The sequence below is a fragment of the Jaculus jaculus genome, chromosome 9 (assembly GCF_020740685.1).
Source record: "Jaculus jaculus isolate mJacJac1 chromosome 9, mJacJac1.mat.Y.cur, whole genome shotgun sequence".
NCBI classification, from domain to species: domain Eukaryota; kingdom Metazoa; phylum Chordata; class Mammalia; order Rodentia; family Dipodidae; genus Jaculus; species Jaculus jaculus.
In genome coordinates, this window is record NC_059110.1 from 14419663 (window position 1) to 14440062 (window position 20400).

A 20400-nucleotide genomic window follows, 5' to 3' on the forward strand; every position below is an offset into this window, starting at 1 on the left:
AAGGTCACCTGAGGACAAGGAAAAGGTGGCAGTCTGCCAGCTGAATAGAGAGGCCCAGGGAGAAGTCACAGCTAGCAAAAGTGGACTCCATGCTTCCAGGAGATACCTGATTTCTGCGATCAAGCCACCCAATCTGTGGTATTCTTTTCTTTTTCTTTTTTTAAGGGCAGGCTGGTGGGAACTGAGTTGTGCCCCCACTCCATTCATGTGTTGAAATTCTAGCACCCCAAACAACAATACCTGGACTAAAGCCTTTATGGAGATAATTAAGGTTAAATGAAGTCCATGGGGCAGGCCCCTTATGTACAGGACCAATGTCCTTATAACAGAGGAGAAAAACAAAAGAGTGTGTGGGCAGAGGAGAGGCCATGTGAGGAAGCCTCAAGCCCAGAAGAGAGGTGTCCACCAGAAATCAGTTTCTCTAGCATCTCAATCTTACACTTGTAGACTACGTTAGCATAACCCATTGCTTTTGACTATTAAGCTACCCAGGGTGTGACATTTTGTTATGGCAACCCCAGAACACTAGACCTAAACATGGCAGTCCTAAATATGCACATATGGTGTACGCACACACAGGTTCCTATTACAAAACAGTGAGAAAGGCTTACACTACACATTTGAAAATTAGAATGTTTTGTGAGACTAAAAATGAGGATGCATAACTTACATGTATGTAGCCAGACTATATCTGGACAATCATTAGGGGAAAAAAAGATAATAATTTTTATGAAAGGGGTCAATGTAATTGTATCATCAAAATATTTTTTTTTTTTAGTGTTTTGGACATATTCACCTTTCAGAGAGAATAAAGATCCTAGGCTTAAGCTACGTACAACTACCAAACAAGAATATTAAACTTGAACTCCAGGGTTTTAAATTAAATTTTTCTCATGCAGCTGTTGTATTCCTGTCACTTATCAAGTTACCTTAAGAAGCTTTTTTTCTGTGAGTTTAATTAAGCCTGACTAATTTTCCAACAGTACAAAGAAAGATTAATTCCTTAAATATTTAATCCATTTATGATTCAAGGTGTCATTTTCTGAATGTGGCTGTTCGTTTCTTAGAATTAATTACTTTTCTGAATTCAAGCTGCTTTCTTAGACCTTCAAGACATATAGTCATATCTCACACAATGAGAAAATTCAACATTTAAACTGTTCACCAAGAGACTTTATTCTAAACACTGGATGTGAACCCAGTTGAGTCTCAGCCTGGGCATGGAAGGAAGGCATCGTTCCTGGTGAGCTGTAAGACAGTCCGGCTGCCTGACTCTGGACTTCGGTTCTTAGCTGTCCCTCTCCTTCTCTCTTTGTCCAGGTATTAGTCAGTTAAAAGTCAGCTTCCCTGTATTTGCAAAATCGCTGCTCTTTTCCGTTGCCACTTTCTAATTCATCTCACCCCTCACCTTCTCTGGAAGCTTCTTCCCTGGGCAATCCAAAAGCAACACGGTCACGGCCTCTTGCTCCTCAAAATAAGACCTCGGCTGTCACTGTGAAACCACAGGTGCTGCCAGGACTTGACTTTCATCACAAGATGCCTGTTGCCTCTTTCCCACTTGGAATGAACACTCCCCGAAAATATAAGCTATGCCCCCAGGTAAAATTCCCAAAAACACACACACACAAGGAGCATCCAGCAACCGCAGAATTGCACTCCCATGCCAGAAAACTCAATGACTGAATACTTGAGGAGGCAGGGAACACACACACACACACACACACACACACACACACACACACACACACACACCAGCAGCCCAAGATAAGCACGTGTTGAAAATCCTAAGTGCTTTGGGATTTGGAGGTCGGCAGTGCCTCGACAGCTCCCAGCACCACACTAGATGTGGGGGCCTCAGAAGGGTACCACTTGCCTTGGCTTTCTACCACAGTATAGTGCTTTTGGATTGATATTAGGATTCCCCAAAGTACATATGACACTGGTACGTGATCGATTGACTATTGCCCTGACCCAACTCTCAGTTAAGTGGAAGCTTCCTTCCAGAGATCATTTTCTAGCACTTATATTATCAACCATCACTGAAAAGCATTTCCAGAATAAGTCACTTAGCAGTCTGCCTTTCCTTCTACCTCCCACACACAGCTGATTTAAAGTGTAATATTTACATTGGAAACATAAAACACAAAATGGCATGCTAGAATTCCCAGTTCCAGTCATTCCTGATCTAAAAAAAAAATTAAAATATATCATAAAAATATATATATTTTTTATTTTTGCAAAGGAAAAAGACTTAGAAAATACTAAACTCGCAGCATTTATGCAACGTAGAAAGAACCAGGCCCGGGGGGTCTTCAGACCCCGTCATGCCAGCGTCTGGTACCTACCGCCCTTCATCATGCCCACTTCGTAGCACTTGCGGAGCCGGCAAGCCTGGCAGCTTTTCCGTCTGTTCTTGTCAATCGTGCACTGGTTGGTCGCCGGACACATGTAGTCATTATGCCCTGGTAAAAGCGAGAAGACCACATTAGTGTTACTTCCGGGATCTTAACCAGTCACCGTCTGCAGGGACATTGCTGGATGCTTTGATACCATTCGGCCTCATGAAGTTGCTACCTCAGGCTGCCCTCCTTCTCTGCCTGCTGAGTGTCAACGAAACCTCTGTTGGCTTGAATTTATTTACCTGTTTTTGAGCAAACCAACTTTCCCTTCACACAGCGCATGTTTGGCAATACAACGTGCTTTTGTTTTTGTGGCACAGGGTACAATGCCCGGAGCCTCACTCAGGCTAGGCAGGCACTCTGCTGTGAGCAGCAACCCCAGTCCTAGGCACAGTGATCTGCACTTAAAAGCCTGAGGTTTTTCACTTAGACAAGCTTCAGTGTTGGGATTACTGGGAATATTTTTTTGCATGGGGGGTGGTGACTTACTCATACCAGTTACTGAAATTGTCAGGACTGTTCCAACTTCAAACTTGATTCAAAAAATATATATATAAATAAATAATCTTCAGTTGAATATTCAAATGAAACATGGAATATGCAAAATCAAGTCACTGTTGTGGACTGGGCAGTTAGTCCATCACTTGCTAGGTAAAGAAAGCTAGGCAAGTTTCTGGACATCTCTAGGGCTCATTTCCCTCTTCTCTGGCTTGAAGAAAATAATTACACACATGGGTAATAATTACACAATAGTTACACAGTTATCCTAAAGAATTAGTAAGGGAATAAATGTTCAGGAGTTAGCCCAGTGTCTTAGATGAGGTAGGTCCTCAGTAGACACTGCTGTTTACAGTTTCCTGATCATGACCACACTGTCCCTCCTCTCTGGCTTGCTGAATCTCTAACTTGGTTGCTCCGTCACTGATCTTGGCCAAGCTCAAGTGAACATCTCCATTCTAACAGCCACCACCTCATGTCATGTCCTCCTTCCCAATGGACTCCTCAGAAATGCCTATACTAAAGACACCTTCTTTTTACCTCACCTGCCCAGCTCTATGGCAGTCTGTTTTCCACATGGCTACCCCAATAGCAGCTCCCACAAGATCGCTGCCAATGCCTGTTGCCACATTCATCCAGTCTCTTCAGCCCACATCACACCCAGCTGTCAGAATTGCTGATCAGGCTGACTCCAGCTATGTTTTTTAATACATTAGGGCTGGAGAGATTGCTTAGTGGTTAGGGCACTTTTCTGCAAATCCAAAGGACCCAGGTTCGATTCCTCAAGTCACATGTAAGCCAGATGCACAAGGTGGCACATGTGGCTGGAGGCCCTGGCGCATCCATTCTCTATCTATCTATCATCTATCTATATGTCTCTCTCAAATAAATTAAAAAAATACAAAAAAAATTACTAATAACTTCCAACATATATACAATGTACCCTGATCATAACCCACTCCCATCACTCTCCCTTTTCTCCCTATTTCTCCTTTTTGTTTTGTTTTGTTTTTTTAGGCGAAGTCTCAATCTAGTCCAGCCTGACCTGAAACTCACTCTGTAGCCTAGAGTGGCCTCTCCCTCGGCTTCCTGAGTGCTGTGATTATAGGCATGCCCAAACGCCTTGCTCCTTCAAACCTGCTTTCCTCTTGGCTGCTGCACCACAGAACCCTCCCGTTCCTTCTTCCCAGTGCCCGTCTGCGCAGTCAGTTTCCTCCATGCACTGAGCCTGAGCTGCCGGGGCTTGGTGTGAGGTCCTTCCCTCCTCACTCTCCTGTCTGTTCTCCCTCAAAGGAACTGTCCATACGAACCACTCCTGCCACCACTGACGCGGGCACACACAGACTGAGGCTCTCAGCCCATCCCCCCTGTCGGAGCTCCAGAAGCACACATCTGACTGGCATCGGTTTTGGAAGTCACTTCCACTCTGCATCCATCAGCAGTCTGCGAGGTGCAGAATATTAAACTTCACAAATTAATGAGGGGTCTGTTTACATAAAGCAAGACTGAGGCATGACTTAGGGGAAAGTCCTGAACCTAGAGTGAGGAATAAGAAAATGGTATGTTCTCATTCTCCCTAAAGAAAATGTGAATATATGCTTCGCTGCTGTAATTTAAGATTCACTGTGTAGATCTCTATCTTCCTATTCACTAAGGGCAAGATGCTACTTGCAGTGGATCTTTGAATCCTGAGAGAGCTCTTTGTTCTTTATTCACCTTAAGGGTCAGTCCCAGCTAGAATTGGGTGGAGTGGGGACTTGACAAGAAAATCTGAGCTCATAAAGCTTGGTTCTCCATCTTTAGACATACATTATAAAAGTCACTCTGTAAACAGGCCTCAGATCAAATTCACATCTACATTCTTCTACGGTGTAATATAGCCAGACCAGCAAGCCAGTCAGCAGGACTATAAATTTGGAACTCTGGCAAGAGACCACACATTGCCTCAAATATTTAGGCACAGTGATGATTTTTTTTTTAATTGTCCTTAATTGGGACAAATGAAGAAAGTAATAGAAGGAAAAATAACATCTACCTGGGCAGATGCTAACTCTAAACAAAACACTCATTATTCTGATACCTGAAAGAAATGATCAGTGGTTTTATCCCAAGTGGTGTTTATGCAAAAAAATGTTAATATATATTAACTCAAAAAGTGGGCATACCAAAGAAAATATTTGACAACCACTCAAAGCAAGTATAATTTGATTCGCTTTCTCTCCCAGAGCCAGGTGTTTTCAAACCAGAAGAAGATGGGAGAATTGAACTTCATCTGAAGCCAACTGGATGACTGTTCTGTTTGGATTGGCTATCTGCTAGAGATGCATATCTCTTTGGAACCATGTGAATTTCTTGAACTAACATGTTTAGTACATAAAATATACTGGGTTTGTGCAGCTGACTCCATCCCTTAACAAGAACAAACATGGCACACTATAGAAGTGGGCTCAAAATGCAAACTTTTTGTGACCAAACTGGGTTTTCTCCTATCTAAAATATGTTAAAATGTTGCATAGATAAATTGGCAACAAGAAAATGTTAATAACTACACATTTATGATCTACAATTAGTACAAATTCTTCTCCACAAAACACCATTAGCAATTGTTTTTAACTTTTCAACTTATATCAGAAGAAAAAGAAAAAAAAAGTTTCTTGTTTCCCTTCTATAACATACATTTATGTATTTATTTACAGAGAGATGAGCATGCCAGGGCCTCCAATTGCTGCAAACAAACTCCAGACAGATATGCCACCTTGTGCATCTGCCTTACGTGAGTTCTGAGGAATTCAACCTGGGTCATTTGGCTTTGCAGGCAAGTGCCTTAACCCCTAAAGCATCCTTCTAGCCCACCTTCTGTAGCTTAATGTCTGTGATGAAAGCAATTAGTTGAGTCATCTTCTATATCTATCTATCTATCTATCTATCTATCTATCTCTCTTTCTCTCTCTCCATATATACACATATACATATATGTATGTATATATATATTTTACATAGGTTGTAGTTTTGTGACCCTCTAATGCCCAGCTACATTACCCTGAGGGCCTCAGTTTGGGGAGCTTACCCCAGGGTATTTATACCTACCCTATGGCTCCTAAACCTCCCGATCCCTCTTCCACAACAATCCCTGAGCTTTGGGTGTGTTAACAGTTTTTTTCTAGTGCAACTCCTTTTTCCATCTTATTTAATCTTGTGAAAATGATGCATGAGAAAAATCCTACAGTGGAAGCAGAAGTAGAGTGAACATCTTAAGTGACCCGCATCACCGAGGACACAGAAGAGTCTGTATGCCTTAGGCCAGACTGCCTAGCAGTTCCGTCTGCCCAGACCTAGATGAGACATAAAAGGCTAAATCTGAGACGTAATATCCGGGTGAAGATTTTGAAATCTAATCCCGGTTTTCTCTCCCACCAAGAATAACAAGGGTAGTCAGAGATGTAACCCAGTGATGGGTTACTTGCCAAGCGTGTGCAAGGCCTGGAAGAAAAGAGAAAAGAGAAGAAGTAAAAATGAAAACCCTTCAGGGAAATATGTTCTTTGAATAACAGGGAGTGAAGGGGACCAGGGGAGGAGAAACGGACTGGAAGTGACTCAAGTACAGAGACAAGCAAGGCAGGTCAGTAGACAAGTGTAAGGAGGGCCAGGGAGCCCGGCTCCAGTCTGCTGGGGACCCCGATGCCCCAGGCCTTCTGCTACGGTTCCTTCCTCTTGCCTTTTCCTTTCGCTCATGGTTTAGGTCTCAGTAGCAGCTGTTTTCTTTTCTGTTATCATCACTCAGAAAGTCTACATTTGTTAGTCAGGAAAATAAACAGTGACCCATGTCCACAGACTCAAGGGGAACATAAACACGGACCTAATTAAGACAAGCAGCGCATGAGAGGAATCTAAACAGTGTGGATCTCTCTGTCACCTTTCCCTGGGGACATTTTGGCAGCCACCTCGCACCTGAGGGCTGAGTTTCTGCCCCTGCCACTAGTCCAGCCAGACTCAACTGCCAAGGCTCTCCAGGATGCCCATCGCCAGTGGAACTGACTGTTGGGGTTTGAATGTAAAACGTCCCCCCCCCCCAGGGGCATCGGTTTTGAATACTTACCGCCCAGCTTGTGAAGCCATTTGGAAGCAGGAAGGGGGTTGCTGTGGGGGTGGGGAGGCCACTTTGGAGGTTACACACCCACCTCTCTCCCAGCTTCCTGCCTGGTTCTGATGAACAGCCCCCATCTCAGGCTTCCACCACCACAGACAGAACTGGTTCCGTCACCAGCCAAGCTGGACTGAGCCCCTTTGGAGCCATGAGCCAAAATACTGCCTCTTCCTTTATGTGTCTTTTTAAGTGTTTGCTCCTCAATAAGCAATTTATTTAGCAGATTCTGCGCTGCGAAGTTAATTTCTTATGGCATTTGTAAATGGATAAGACAGTAGAACATTACCACCTTCTCCTTGTGGGAAAAAAAAAAGAGAAAAAGAAAACAATAGCACCAAAATCAAATCTACTAGGTATAACTCTGACACCATTCAACTTCCCCAATTCAGTGTTCAAGATCAACATAAATGGCTTTGCCCATCCGAGCCACCGTTGCGCCACGCTGGAAATACAGCCCCGGGAAGATGTCTTTACGACAAAATAGCTAATGTTTATGAAGCCCTTTAAAGATCCTTCTGCAGGACACTATCTAGTTGCAACGCATAGCTCTCATTCTTCAATGAGAGCTATTTTTTCCTATGGTTTTTGTTGTTGCTGCTGCTGCCATATCTATGGTATTCCTACCTAATGCTTTCCATTGGCAAAAGAAATCAGCTTCTTAGAAATACGGGCAGTTGGGCTGGAGAGATGGCTTAGCGGTTAAGCGCTTGCCTGTGAAGCCTAAGGACCCCGGTTCGAGGCTCGGTTCCCCAGGTCCCATGTTAGCCAGATGCACAAGGGGGCACACGCATCTGGAGTTCGTTTGCAGAGGCTGGAAACCCTGGCGCGCCCATTCTCTCTCTCTCCCTCTATCTGTCTTTCTCTCAGTGTCTGTCGCTCTCAAATAAATAAATAAATAATTTAAAAAAAAAAAAAAAGAAATACGGGCAGTGCAGAGAGAGGCATGAGAGTTTAATAATTGTAAGTTTTCTTTCAGGTATTCCGACATCTGTGGAACAGGAACTAACATGCTGTCTGTCCTCTTGCTGCCATAATCTACCCCGTGTCTCCCTCACTGCCCACCAGGAAGCCATAAGCACCGAGTAGGCTAGGTGTCCCTTTTCCTCTCGGCACCGTCCCTCCGCATCCCAGAAACTCCATCTCACAGGTGACTGCTGCACACCCACACATGAAGCAGATACCGGGGAGGGAAAGTAAGAGCAGGAGGATGGGGAGGAGTGCTGTGAAACCCTGTCTTCTGGACACGACGTGGCCCTCGCTCTCACGAACTCACAGAAGCTGTGGCTTCCTGCACAAGACTGAGCCTGCCGCGCTTCACCGTCGCGGGGGAAGGATGCGCGGGGCAGGATGCGCCTCTTCAGCTCAGCTCACGCTAGTGCTCTCGTCCCTTCTGGAGACCTCTGGTTACCCTCACAAAGAAAACTGACCATTTAGATGCTGAACTTTCTTTGCCAACTGCTGTGTGATACATGGATTGCTTCGTTTCATCTCCCAGCAACGTGAAGAGAAGGAATGATAGTCACGTTGTTGCAGCTGCAAAATGACGAGGATTTTAAAGATTCTCAAAGCCCCGCAGCTAACAGGTAGCACATGAGTTTGGAGTGAAGATCTCACTCATTCTAGAGGTTGAACCCATCCATCCCGACAAATTCATAGGTCGAAGTTTCAGTTTCTACAAAGGGCGTGACCCTCATTCGAGAACACTTATCTGGCCGGGCATGGTGGCGCACGCCTTTAATCCCAGCACTCGGGAGGCAGACAGGAGGATCGCCGTGAGTTCAAGGCCAACCTGCCACTACATAGTGAATTCTGGGTCAGCCTGGGCTAGAGTGAGACCCTACCTTGAAAACAAAAAACAAAACAAAAAGAACACTTATGTGTCATCCAGGAGTCAATCATGGTAGGATTGTCAGCAACTGTCTGAATCATGTTTTCTTTCTGATTCTTGAGAAATTTAAGTTTAAGAAAGTCAAAAGTGAGGTGTTAACACAGCCAAGTGGATGACATTACTTTCTTTAACAAATTGTCAAGAGACTTAACAGAACAAACTCATATCAAATATCTGGGGTAAAAGAAAATGACATGGGCTAAAGGGATTGCCCAGTGGTTAAGATGCTTGCCTATAAAGTCTAATGACCTAAGGTTTTCTTCAGCATCCACATAAAGCCAGAAGCAAAAAGTGGCATACACAGGCTAAAGAGATGGCTTAGAGGTTAAGGCCCATGCCTGCAAAGCCTAAGGACCCAGGTTCAATTCTCCAGGTCCCACATCCGCCAGATGAACATGGCACATGTGTCTGGAGTTCATTTACAGTGGCTAGAGGCCCTGGTGGGCCCATTCTCACACACACATTCTCTCTATCTCAAATAAATAGAAACAAATATTTAAAAAAAAAACTGGTGCATGCATCTGGAGTTCATTTGCAACAGCTGGAGGCCCTGGCACACCTATAATCTCTCTCTCTCTCTCTTTCTCCCTCACTCTCTCCCTCACCCTTTCTCTCTCTCTGCTTGAAAATGAATAAATAAAATATCTCTTTTAGAATAAAGAAAGAATATTACTAGCCAGGGGTGGTGATGCACGCCTTTAATCCCAGCACTCAGGAGGCAGAAGTAGAAGAATAACCATGAGTTCGAGGCCGCCCTGAGACTACATAGTGAATTCCAGGTCAGCCTGGGCTACAGTGAGACCCTACCTCGAAAAAACAAACAAGGAATAAAAGAATATATTACTTAATGTAAGAGAAGAAATGCGTGGATCATAATTTACAGAGTAGCAGAGAAATCTGGTCCCCCCCAACACTCTGAGGCAAACATGGAGTGTCTGTATCTACCCCAACCACAGCATGAGAAGCAAGGCTTAATCTTAGTTGAGCCACACACATTGTCCAATGTGACCAAAGGAACCAAAGGGAAGAAGATCCAGATTGAACCAAAGAAAAGGTTCACACTGAGGTGTCCAGCGGCCACTAAAAAAAATGAAAAGGAAGACTAGGGATAGGATAGATGGCTCTGTGGTTAAAGGTACTTGCTGATAAAGACTGTTGGCCTGTGTTCAATCCCCCAGTACCCATGTAAAGATGTAAAGCCGGACTCACAAAGTAATGCATGCATCTGGAGTTCACTTATAGTGACCAGTGGTCCTGCCACACTTGCTCTCTTTCTCCCTCTCTCTCTCTCTCTCTCTCTCTCTCTCTCCTTCTTTCTCACAAATAAGCAAATATTTTTTACATTCTTTAAAAATGGAAGACCAGCAGGTAATTTATTATTGAAAATGAGCATTCAAAAGACTTTTTAGGGGGCTGGAGAGATGACTTAGCAGTTAAGTGCTTGCCTATGAAGCCTAAGGACCCTGGTTCAAGGCTTGATTCCCCAGGACCCACTTAAACCAGATGCAAAAGGTGGCGCATGCATCTGAAGTTCATTTGCAGTAGCTGTAGGCCCTGATATGCCCATTCTCTCTCTCTCTGCCTCTTTCTCTCTGTCACTCTCAAATAAATAAATAAAAATAAACAAAAGGAAGGGTGGAGGGTACTTAATAGGTTGATATTGTATATATGTAAGTACAATGATTGTGATGGGAAGGTAATATGATGGAGAATGGAATTTCAAAGTAGAAAGTGTGAGGGAGAGGGAGGGAATTAACATGGGATTTTTTTATAATCATGGAAAATGCTAATAAAAATTTTAAAAAAATTAATTTTGTGGATGGCCCTGGAAAGGATTTTACTAAGTGAGATAACCCAGGCCCAGAAAGCCAAGTGCCACATGTTCTCTCTCATATGTGGATCCTAGCTACAGATGATTGGGCTTCTGTGTAAGAAGGAAAATACTTAGTAGCAGAGGCCAGTAAGTTAAAAAGGAGATATAAAGGGGACAGAAAGGAAGGGAGGAGGGTACTTTTATTAATAGGTTGATATTGTATATATGTAAGTACAATGATTGAGATGGGGAGGTAATATGATGGAGAATGGAATTTCAAAGGGGAAAGTGGGGGGGGAGGGAATTACCATGGGATATTTTTTATAATCATAGAAAATGTTAATAAAAAATTTTTAAAAGTTTAAAAAAATAAAAATAAACAAAAATAATTTTTTTAAAAAGGCTTTTTAATGCAGGTAGGAATATATCACTGTCATAAAAATGTGAAGGATGAAAAGTGTTCATGGTTAGGCCAAAAAAGGATTTCTACTGAAACAGGTACTAGTCACTGTCAGGTAATAAAACACACAAACCATCAATGTGGAGGTTTAAACACACTGGCCAGACACTTAGGGCCAGAGGAGGAAGTGAACGACCCTATTAGTTTGTTCCAGCATGTCCCCAAAGCACTTGACTGTTCCCCAGAAGGAGACCTGATTAGGGAGTTGGGGATGGGAGAAAGATGGATGAAGCAATTCTAAACACGTTCTAAGAGAGACACATCAACAAACTGCCCAGCACACCACAGTAAACACGGTACTGAAGCTTGGAAGTGAAGTCAAAGGAAATTGGCGGCTGAATTAACCAGTCTTTCTGCTTTCAGATGTTGACTCAGTGAAGGGGTGGGATAGTGGGTGGATGAGTGCTGTAGTGGATGCTTATCCTCCACCATGCCCTGAGCTCCATCCTTAGCATCCCACAGTCATTCAAAAAGATGAGAGAAAGGAGAGACTCGAGCAGACGTGATTATTGAGAGCTGTGGACAAAGTGAGTGGTGTTATTGCTTAATGGGCACAGAGTTTCAATTTGGAAAATGAAAAAGGGGTGGTTGAACAACTCCAGTTCCCCTGAACTACACACTTAAAAATGGTGAAAAGTGCACTGTGAGCTCAAGGCCACCTGAGAATACAGAGTGAATTCCAGGTCAGCCTGGGCTAGAGTGAAACCCTACCTTGAATAAAAATATATAATAATAACAATAATCCCAGCACTTGAGAGGCAGAGGTAGGAGTATCACTGTGAGTTCAAGGCCACCTGAGAATACAGAGTGAATTCCAGTGAGACCCTACCTCGAATAAAAATATATAATAATAACAATAATCCCAGCACTTGAGAGGCAGAGGTAGGAGGATCACTGTGAGTTCAAGGCCACCTGAGAATACAGAGTGAATTCCAGGTCAGCCTGGGATAGAGTGAAACCCTACCTCAAAAAACAAAAAGGTTAAATTTCTTAAATTTTAAAATGATTTAGTAAAATTGTGTTGTGTATATCCTGTTATGATTTTTGAACACCAAAGTTGGAGTTGGCCTAAGTATCCATAGAAGCAGAGAAAAAATAATCCAAGTTGCATGCTGTGTATTGGCCTGCTCAGATTTCCTTCCATGACAGGACCCAAGGATGGGCTCGCAGCTTGGGCCATGAGCTTCTGTGGATGAGGTGAACTCTGGTCTGTGCTTCACCTCGTCATCACCAACCATACATTTGCCCCCCCCCCCCTTCTGGTTTGAATGTAAACATCCCCATAGCTTCAGGTGTTTGTGATTGTGATTTCTGCTCAGTTCTGCTTAGCTCCTCCCCACCCCACCCCCAGAGTCTTTAGGAGGTGGAGCCCTGCTGGAGGAAGGAGGAAGCGTGTCACCAAGGCAGGCCCTGGGGTTAAGTGAGTCCCGTGTGTTCACAGCCAGCGCATGCTTACTGTGGGTGTGTGATAGAGTGAGCCAGCCTCCACCGCAAAGAAGCTTCCACTAGAAACTATCAGCCTGAAATAAACCCCTGACTCTCCTAAGCTGCTTCTGGTTGGGTGTTAGGTCCCAGCAGAGATGCGAAGGTGACTGCAACACTACCATAACCTCCAGCTACAGGTCAGAAACAGACTCCTGGAAGCTGACTAACTTATTAAAGGTCTCGTGGAGTCTGTAGATGGCAGACCCCATGATGAAAATACAGTTCTGAGGGTGGGGGAAGACAGCTAAGTGAGGAAAGTGGATGGAGTTTGATCCACAGAACCCCGTAAAAAAGACAGGCACGGAGGCCCGAGTCTGTAATTCCTGTACTAGGAAGACAGAGACAGGACGATCCCTGGGACACGCTGGCCAGCAAGTCTAGCCTAACTGGGGAGCTCCAGGTCAGTGACAGACCCTGTCTCAAAACAGGTGGAATACACCTAAGAACCAACCCCTGAGCTGTCCTCTGGCCTCCACACGCATGCACACACACATGAACATACACAACCCACAATAGAAGTCTGTCTCATACAAAAGTCCTTCCTGTGCTAGGGAGGTGGCTTAGTGGTCAAGAAATACACAGGCGGGGCGGGGGGGGGTGGCTGGAGAAATAGCTTTGTGGTTAAGGTGTTTGCCTGCAAAGCCAAAGGACCCAGGACCCATGTAAAGCCAGATGCACATGATGGCACAGGCATCTGGAATTCGTTTGCAACAGCTGGAGGCCCTGGTGCGCCCATTCTCTTTCTGCCTATCTGCCCCTCTCTCTCAAATAAATTTTAAAAAATGTTTTTAAAAAATATACAGTCAGGCTGGAGAGATGGCTTAGCAGTTAAGGCGCTTGCCCGCGAAGCCTTAAGGACCCATGTTCAACTCTCCAGCTCCCATGTAAGCCAGACACATAAGGATGAGGCAAGTGCGAGGTCTCCCGTGCTATGTGGCAAAAGTGTTTGGAGTTTGATTGCAATGGCTAAGGCCCCAGCATGCCAATTCTCCCTCCCTCTCTAAAATAATTCCTTTTTAATGCACAGTCCTCTTCGCCCAGGAACACGACCAAGCTTGGTAAAATCAAAATTACACAATGCATATGATTTGTAACACCTAAGTAGGAAGGCATCCTTTCTAATGATAATATAATCTGGGCTAGGTGGCACATGCCATTAATCCCAACACTCGGGAGGCAGAGGTAGGAGGATCCCCATGAGTTCAAGGCTACCCTGAGAATTCATAGTGAATTCCAGGTCAGCCTGGGCTAGAGTGAGACCCTACCTCAAAAAAAAACAAAAAAAAAATGCTATAACAGAATTGCTGTATCATTGAGAAGGCATATTTCCAGCCCCTGTGACTCTTAACACTCTCTCAGTTGTTTCTCACGAAATATACTAAGCACAGGACAGATATTTATTAGTGGATCAGGACAAATATCACTAAAATTTTTTTCTAGAATTTTTTTCTCAGCATAAACTAATGAGAGAAAGAGAAAGTACAAAGCAAATAATTGAGAAAAATAATAAGAAATTTACACCTTAGGAATAGCTGCAGCCTTTATATGTTTAGAAATAAATTTTGACTCGGATATTAAAATGAATATTTTCTGATTTGTAGCCAATACAATGAGCCAAACAAAATGAAATAAAATTTGGCTCACTCCATGAACACATACCTAAAAGTCCAGTAAGGACATTCAATGTGCCACAATGTGAACTATTTCACAACACATCTGTACACAGAAACATGCAAATAAAAACAGCACGCCTCAAGAATGTGTGCCAAATTTTATTTTTACACTAGTCAATTCTTGTTCATCCTATTAGGGACACACCCACCTCCAATTGGCATTTAACTTTTATTTTCCAAATAAAACGAAGAATAATGCTATTAATATCTAATTATATTTTCAAAGGGTTTAAAAAGAGAGAGAGAGAATTCTTGGAAAGAAAGCAGTCCTGGAAAGTTTCTTTTCCTAAAGGAAAATGAAGCAAGAGGAAATCTTCTCTGTCCTCACAAGGCCTCGGCCTGTTAAAAGCTTTGGCCAGAGAATGACTTGATCCGTCTTTCTGTCCATCTGCAAAACCCCAGTTGTTGTCAGCACCTGGCACAGGGACAAACCAACAGCTGCAATAAAGACAAACATGATGGGATTGGTGGTCATCTTCTCAGGGGGACATCCCAGAGACAATGGGCTGCTTTCAGGGCCTCCTGGGCTGGCTCCTCTGGGACAGAAGAGAAGCCTCAAGGAAGAGAGAAGTGTGACCATGGGTGTGGTGAGCTCAATGGCCAGCAGCATTCTGGACCCTTCTCTTTAGTTCTGCTCACTTATTTCTGGAAAGTTCTCCAGCCTTTCTTCCCACGTGGAGTCCTTTAAAGATTTCAAGCCCTGGTTTAAAAAGTGGTAGGGCCAGGCGTGGAACTCACAGTGGTGGAGCTCTGTCTTTAATCCCAGCACTCGGGAGGCAGAGGCAGGAGGATCGCCATGAGTTCGAGGCCACCCTGAGACTACAGAGTGAATGCCAGGTCAGCCTGGGCTAGAGCGAGACCTGACTTCAAAAAAAAAAAAAAAAAGTGGTAGAAACAATTTCAAAGTGTTTTTGTCCTCAGCTGAAGATGCAAGGAAGAGAATGGCCTTGCAAGGAAAGGTTTCTGCTCAATTCCCTGGACGTCTAGAGTCATGGGCGTGTAAATTTTCCCAATCTGAGGTTGGCCTGGTACTTCTAGATGGCATGGAAAAGATTGTTGACTGAGCTCGCCTCACTCCTGTCGCTCTCCCGAGATCCACGGTGCCTTTCTGATCTTCTAGATCCTTCTACTGCTTCTCATGAGTTAGTGATTACTACACCAAAACTGCAGGACTGTGGGTCTACTTAAGGGATGTCATAATGTAAAGAGTACTGGACGAGGGCTTCAGCCCCAGGCTGCACGTGATTCCGGGGAAGTGTCAGGCCAAAGCTCTTCTGGACCTTGAATACCTCTAATAATGACTGCACACAGTCCTGTGAGATAAAGGTGTGTGCTCAATGGCAGCATGAAACTTGGCACCAATAAAAGGCATTACTCCATTCTGAAGACGAACGTGGAATCATTAAAAAAGAATGGGTGAGATTACTTCAGTCTACATAATTCAGGGATGAAAACCAGGCACAAAACGCTGTGTGCAGTATAATGCCATTTATATCACCAAAATGTGTGTGTGTGTGTGTGCGTGTGTGTGTGTGTATGTAATATTTAGAAGAAGCCAGTGATGGTGCTTATATATTGAAAAAAAATGAAAGTGGGTTCTGACACGAGATCAAAATAAAACCTAAAATTTTTCAACATTTTCCAAGTAACTTTACTCATTGCTGTGACCAAATACCTTACTAGAGGCAACTTAAGGAAGGAAAGGCCTCATTCTGGCTTAGGGTTCCAAGGCAATACTGGCCAAGGCAGGCCAGCAAGAACCAGAAGTGAAACATGGCTATAAAACCTCAGCTCCCCCCCCCCAAGGGACTTACCAATAAGGTTCTACTACCTCAAGGTACAGCATTCCCCAACAGCACCAAGCATTCACGCGTATGAGCCCAGAGGTGGGGGCGGGGGGGGGGGATTGGGGCATTTCATATTCAAACCACAACCATGTTATACTATTTAACATTTACTTATCCTTTCCTATTCTGCTGCTTTGAAAATGATCAACAAGGAAAAAAGATTTTTGAATATTTTTCAGAGGGACACCAGCCTGACATCAACAATTTCCTCTTTTTATTCCCAGTTCCCTCTACTCTGTAACTCACAGGCTAAACTAGAAGCTTAACCACCAAAACCTTGATCAGCAGGCAAGAGCTACCACACAGTTCCTGTCCTCAGAGTGGGCAAAGGCTGGACTTTTCACTCTTCAGACACTTCGGCGAAGAACAGCCAGTGACAAAATGCAGGCGAAGATTCCAGGATTTTCTGGACACAGGGGCATCTGAGTATATCACAACTTGGCACCTTCTAAGCTTATCAAGTGCCCTTTTTTTCAGGTGACCCAGCTAGTTATCCCTAACAGGCCTAAGTGCCCTCTCTTCAGAGGATGGAATCAACCTTGACCTTCACTTTGCACCTGGTGGGATATGAGAAGATACGAGAAAGCACACTGGGGCATCGTAGACTCTTGCCATTCCATGGAAACAACCCCATTTCGCTTTGGCAATCAGCAAAAAGCCACAGGAAACTCCATTTTCTCTCCTACAACCTGTTAGCCTAGCAGGACAAGGAGCCGGCTATAAACCACACGGTCCCTTTTAGAAGCATTCATTCCCTTGTATAAATGAACAGGTAACAGTAAGTATCAGGTTCTGAAGTCAGGCTAGCTGGCTTCACTACTGGTTTTCTTTGTGCTATGCCTCAGTTTCCTCATCTTTAAAATAAGAGTGAAAGTGAACTCAGCCGGGTGTAGTGGCTCACACCTTTAATTCCAGCACTCAGGGAGGCAGAGGTAGGAGGATTGCTGAGAGATCAAGGCCACCCTGAGACTACATGGTGAATTCCAGGTCAGCCTGAGCTAGCATGAGACCTACCTCGGAAAAGAAAAAAAATATATATATATATGGTGACCTCAGGCACTGGGTCACTGAATATGTGTGGGGAATGAAATGAGATGAAATGATGCCTCTAAAAGGTATAACATAGGGTCTGGGGAAGGCCAAGTACTCATTAAACATTAATCACCATTATTATTAGATACTTAGATACTAAATTTCGGGACCAGCACAGCTCAAATTTGTTGGGATAATATCTAAAAGACAATAGCCTTAACCAATCTATTAAAACCCATCATTTTCTTAGTAGTGAAACAATGTTTTTACCCTGAAGTAATTCCCTTTCACGTCATATACCTTGTACAGCTATATCCATGCAAATCATGTTAACACTCTTCATTTTACGCAAGAAAAACACACACACTGTCAGCATAAGGCTAACTCTAAAAGTTTTGCTAATGCTTGACAAAGCAAGCAAACGTATAAGAAAAACGGCCATCCGTTCGTCTCTTACGAAACTACATGGAGGGTTTTGGGAAGATGGCTCAGTAGTTAAAGGTTCTTGCTTGCAAAGAGTGCTGACCTGGGTTCAATTCCCCAGGCACCCACCCAAAGCTGGACTAGTAGTTGTTTGCAGCAGCAAGAGAACCTGTCTCACGTGTGCACACGCACACACACATGCACGCACGTAAATAAAGTAAAATCATGTTAAATTGTAAAAAGAAGCTGCCTCCACACACCTTTTTAAACAATAAGAATTGTCATGCACCTGTCCAGGACTATGTGAACATCATTACACACTTGCTCCACCTGAGCAGTGACTTACTTCTGGGCTTAGCCCACATGGAGTCGCCACTCCTAGTCAGGAAATGAAGGGACAGTGGGCACCTCTAGTCTAAAGGACTAAAGACAGAACAGCTGGGCCCAGCTGCGAGGCACAGACAGCTCACAGGATCGTCATTCACGCTAGTTGAAGTTTAACCATTGCTTTCACGTGAGCCTAGGAGACAGGGACGGAATTTTCTCTAACAGAATATAATTCAAGACATGTTAAATTTGGGATAATTACTCCTCTGCAATCTACTTTCTTTCTACTGATTAATGATTTGGTGCCATTCCAAGCTCTCGTTTTGAAGTAGTAATTATGAAGGTTATTGTGAAGTTTGGTGTGTGTGTGTGTGTGTGTGTGTGTGTGTGTGTGTGTGTGTTTAGTGATCAATTTACTGAAAATGCTAAGCATATGTGTATTGAGAGCCCACTCTTTGGAAATGCTCTCATGGAAAGAGTAAGTTGTACTTTTAGACTTACTATTGAAACCTACCAAGTAGGCTGGACTACACGTACTCAGGCATAAAATAAGATATATTTCAACTATTTTTACATCCAATAAATTTAAGATTGAAAAGAACTGCCTTCTAATTCTATACCATGCAAATTTACCTCCTTCATACTTATTTTAGTATATTTTAAGTAGGGAAAGGCTAGTTAAAAAAATACTCTGGGAATGGGGAGATGGCTTAGTGGTTACAGCACCTGCCTGCAAGCTCTAACAACACAGGTTCGATTCCCCAGGACCCACGTAAAGCCAGATGCACAAAGTGGCACACGCATCTGGAGTTCAACTGCAGCAGCTACAAGCCCTGGCATGCCCATTGTCTCTCTCCCTCTCTCTCCCTCTCTTCCAAATAAATAAATGAAATATTTAAAAGACACTCTGGGTCAGGAGGCAGAAGTAGGAGGATTGCTGTGAGTTCAAGGCCAGCCTGGAACTACACACTGAGCCAAGTCAACCTGGGCTAGAGTGCAACACTACCACACACACAAAAAAGAACAAACAAACAACAACAACAAAAAAAAAAAAACTTTGCAAAAAGGAAGTAATGTAGCAATAAAAGAAAATTCAAAAAAAAGGGGGGAGGAGGTCTGGAGAGATGGCTTAGCAGTTAAGGCACTTGCCTGTGAGGCCTAAGGACCCATGTTCGACTTCCCAGATCCCACGTAAGACAGACCACAAGGTGATATATGCACAAGGTCTCACAGGCACACACGGTAGCACATGCATCTGGAGTTCTATTATAGTGGCTAGAGGCCCTGGTGTGCCAATTCTCTCTATATCTCTCACTCTCACTCTTGCTCTCACTCATAAATAAAGGCAAATCTGTTGGGCCTGCCTCAAAAAAAAAAAAAAAGGAGAAAGAAAGAGAGAGAGAAGAAGGGAGGGAGGGAAGGAAATAAGGAAGGAAGGGAGAAAGGGAGGGAGGGAGGGAGAAAGAAAGGGAGAGATAAAGAGAGAAACAAACAAACAAAGAAAATTCACTCATGGCATTTTCTAAGTCCTCTTTATCTGTAAGAAGCCATGTACTTGATACTTTAAGAGGCTCAAAGACACCCAAGCCTTCATTGCCAAAGTTCAAAACCCTTACAGAATAAGGGAGAAATTCAATTATTTAAAAATTCTGATCTTTTGGCTTCAGTAAGTAGTTTCCAGTTGGTGGATATGAAGAAGAAATGGGTGTTTAAGAAGTAGGTTCTTCGCCGTTTTCTGGACATGAGATGGGTGCTGTGTTCAGGTCCTCACAAACACCGTCATTGCCAGCATACAGCCTGCACAACACGGGTCCAGCAACATTCGGCCTTGGCGGCTGGAGGAGGGCATGAGGGTTCCATGCCTCCCTGTGGAGTTAGTGACAGCTAAAAATTGCTGGGGTGCAGGAGCCAGAGCTCAGACATCTCCATATACCTTTCAGTTAGAACTCAGATCAGCCCCCCCAAACACATCTTTGGGATGAACCCCAGGATAGGTCCCCAGTGAACACTGCCTTTAGCCAGGCAAGCTGCCTGGAGACCCAAGTTAAAAGCTTCAGTAAAACACCCGAGCCTATGGGGGACATACAGTCAAGCTGCCACAAAGGCCTACCTAATACATGAAGTTATTTTTATTTTTATTTTATTTTATTTTATTTTGCAGTTCACACAGACAAATTTAAATAGTGACAACCATATTTCTATGAGGATTTTGGTATATAAAGTAATTTTCATGTTATCATTTTATAAATTGTGACAATATAAGCCAGATTAAAAATAGAAAAATCCACCAATGATAAGGGATAATCATGGTTGTTTAATAAGAGAAGCCATGAAAATTGAAAGAAATAGGGGAAAGAAAGCAAACCAAAAAAAAAAAAAAAAAATGTTAGCAAAGATGAAGTACTATTTTT

The 20400-nt window shown here is 43.5% G+C and overlaps 1 protein-coding gene across 1 annotated transcript in view; it reads right to left on the bottom strand.

The window, feature by feature from the left end:
* Esr1 (estrogen receptor 1) overlaps positions 1-20400 on the bottom strand; it is a 266953-nt gene that overhangs the window by 187846 nt on the left and 58707 nt on the right. The window contains exon 4 of the mRNA XM_012951315.2: positions 2346-2462. Within this exon, the coding sequence (XP_012806769.2) occupies positions 2346-2462 (117 nt within the window). The remainder of the gene's footprint in view (positions 1-2345; positions 2463-20400) is intronic.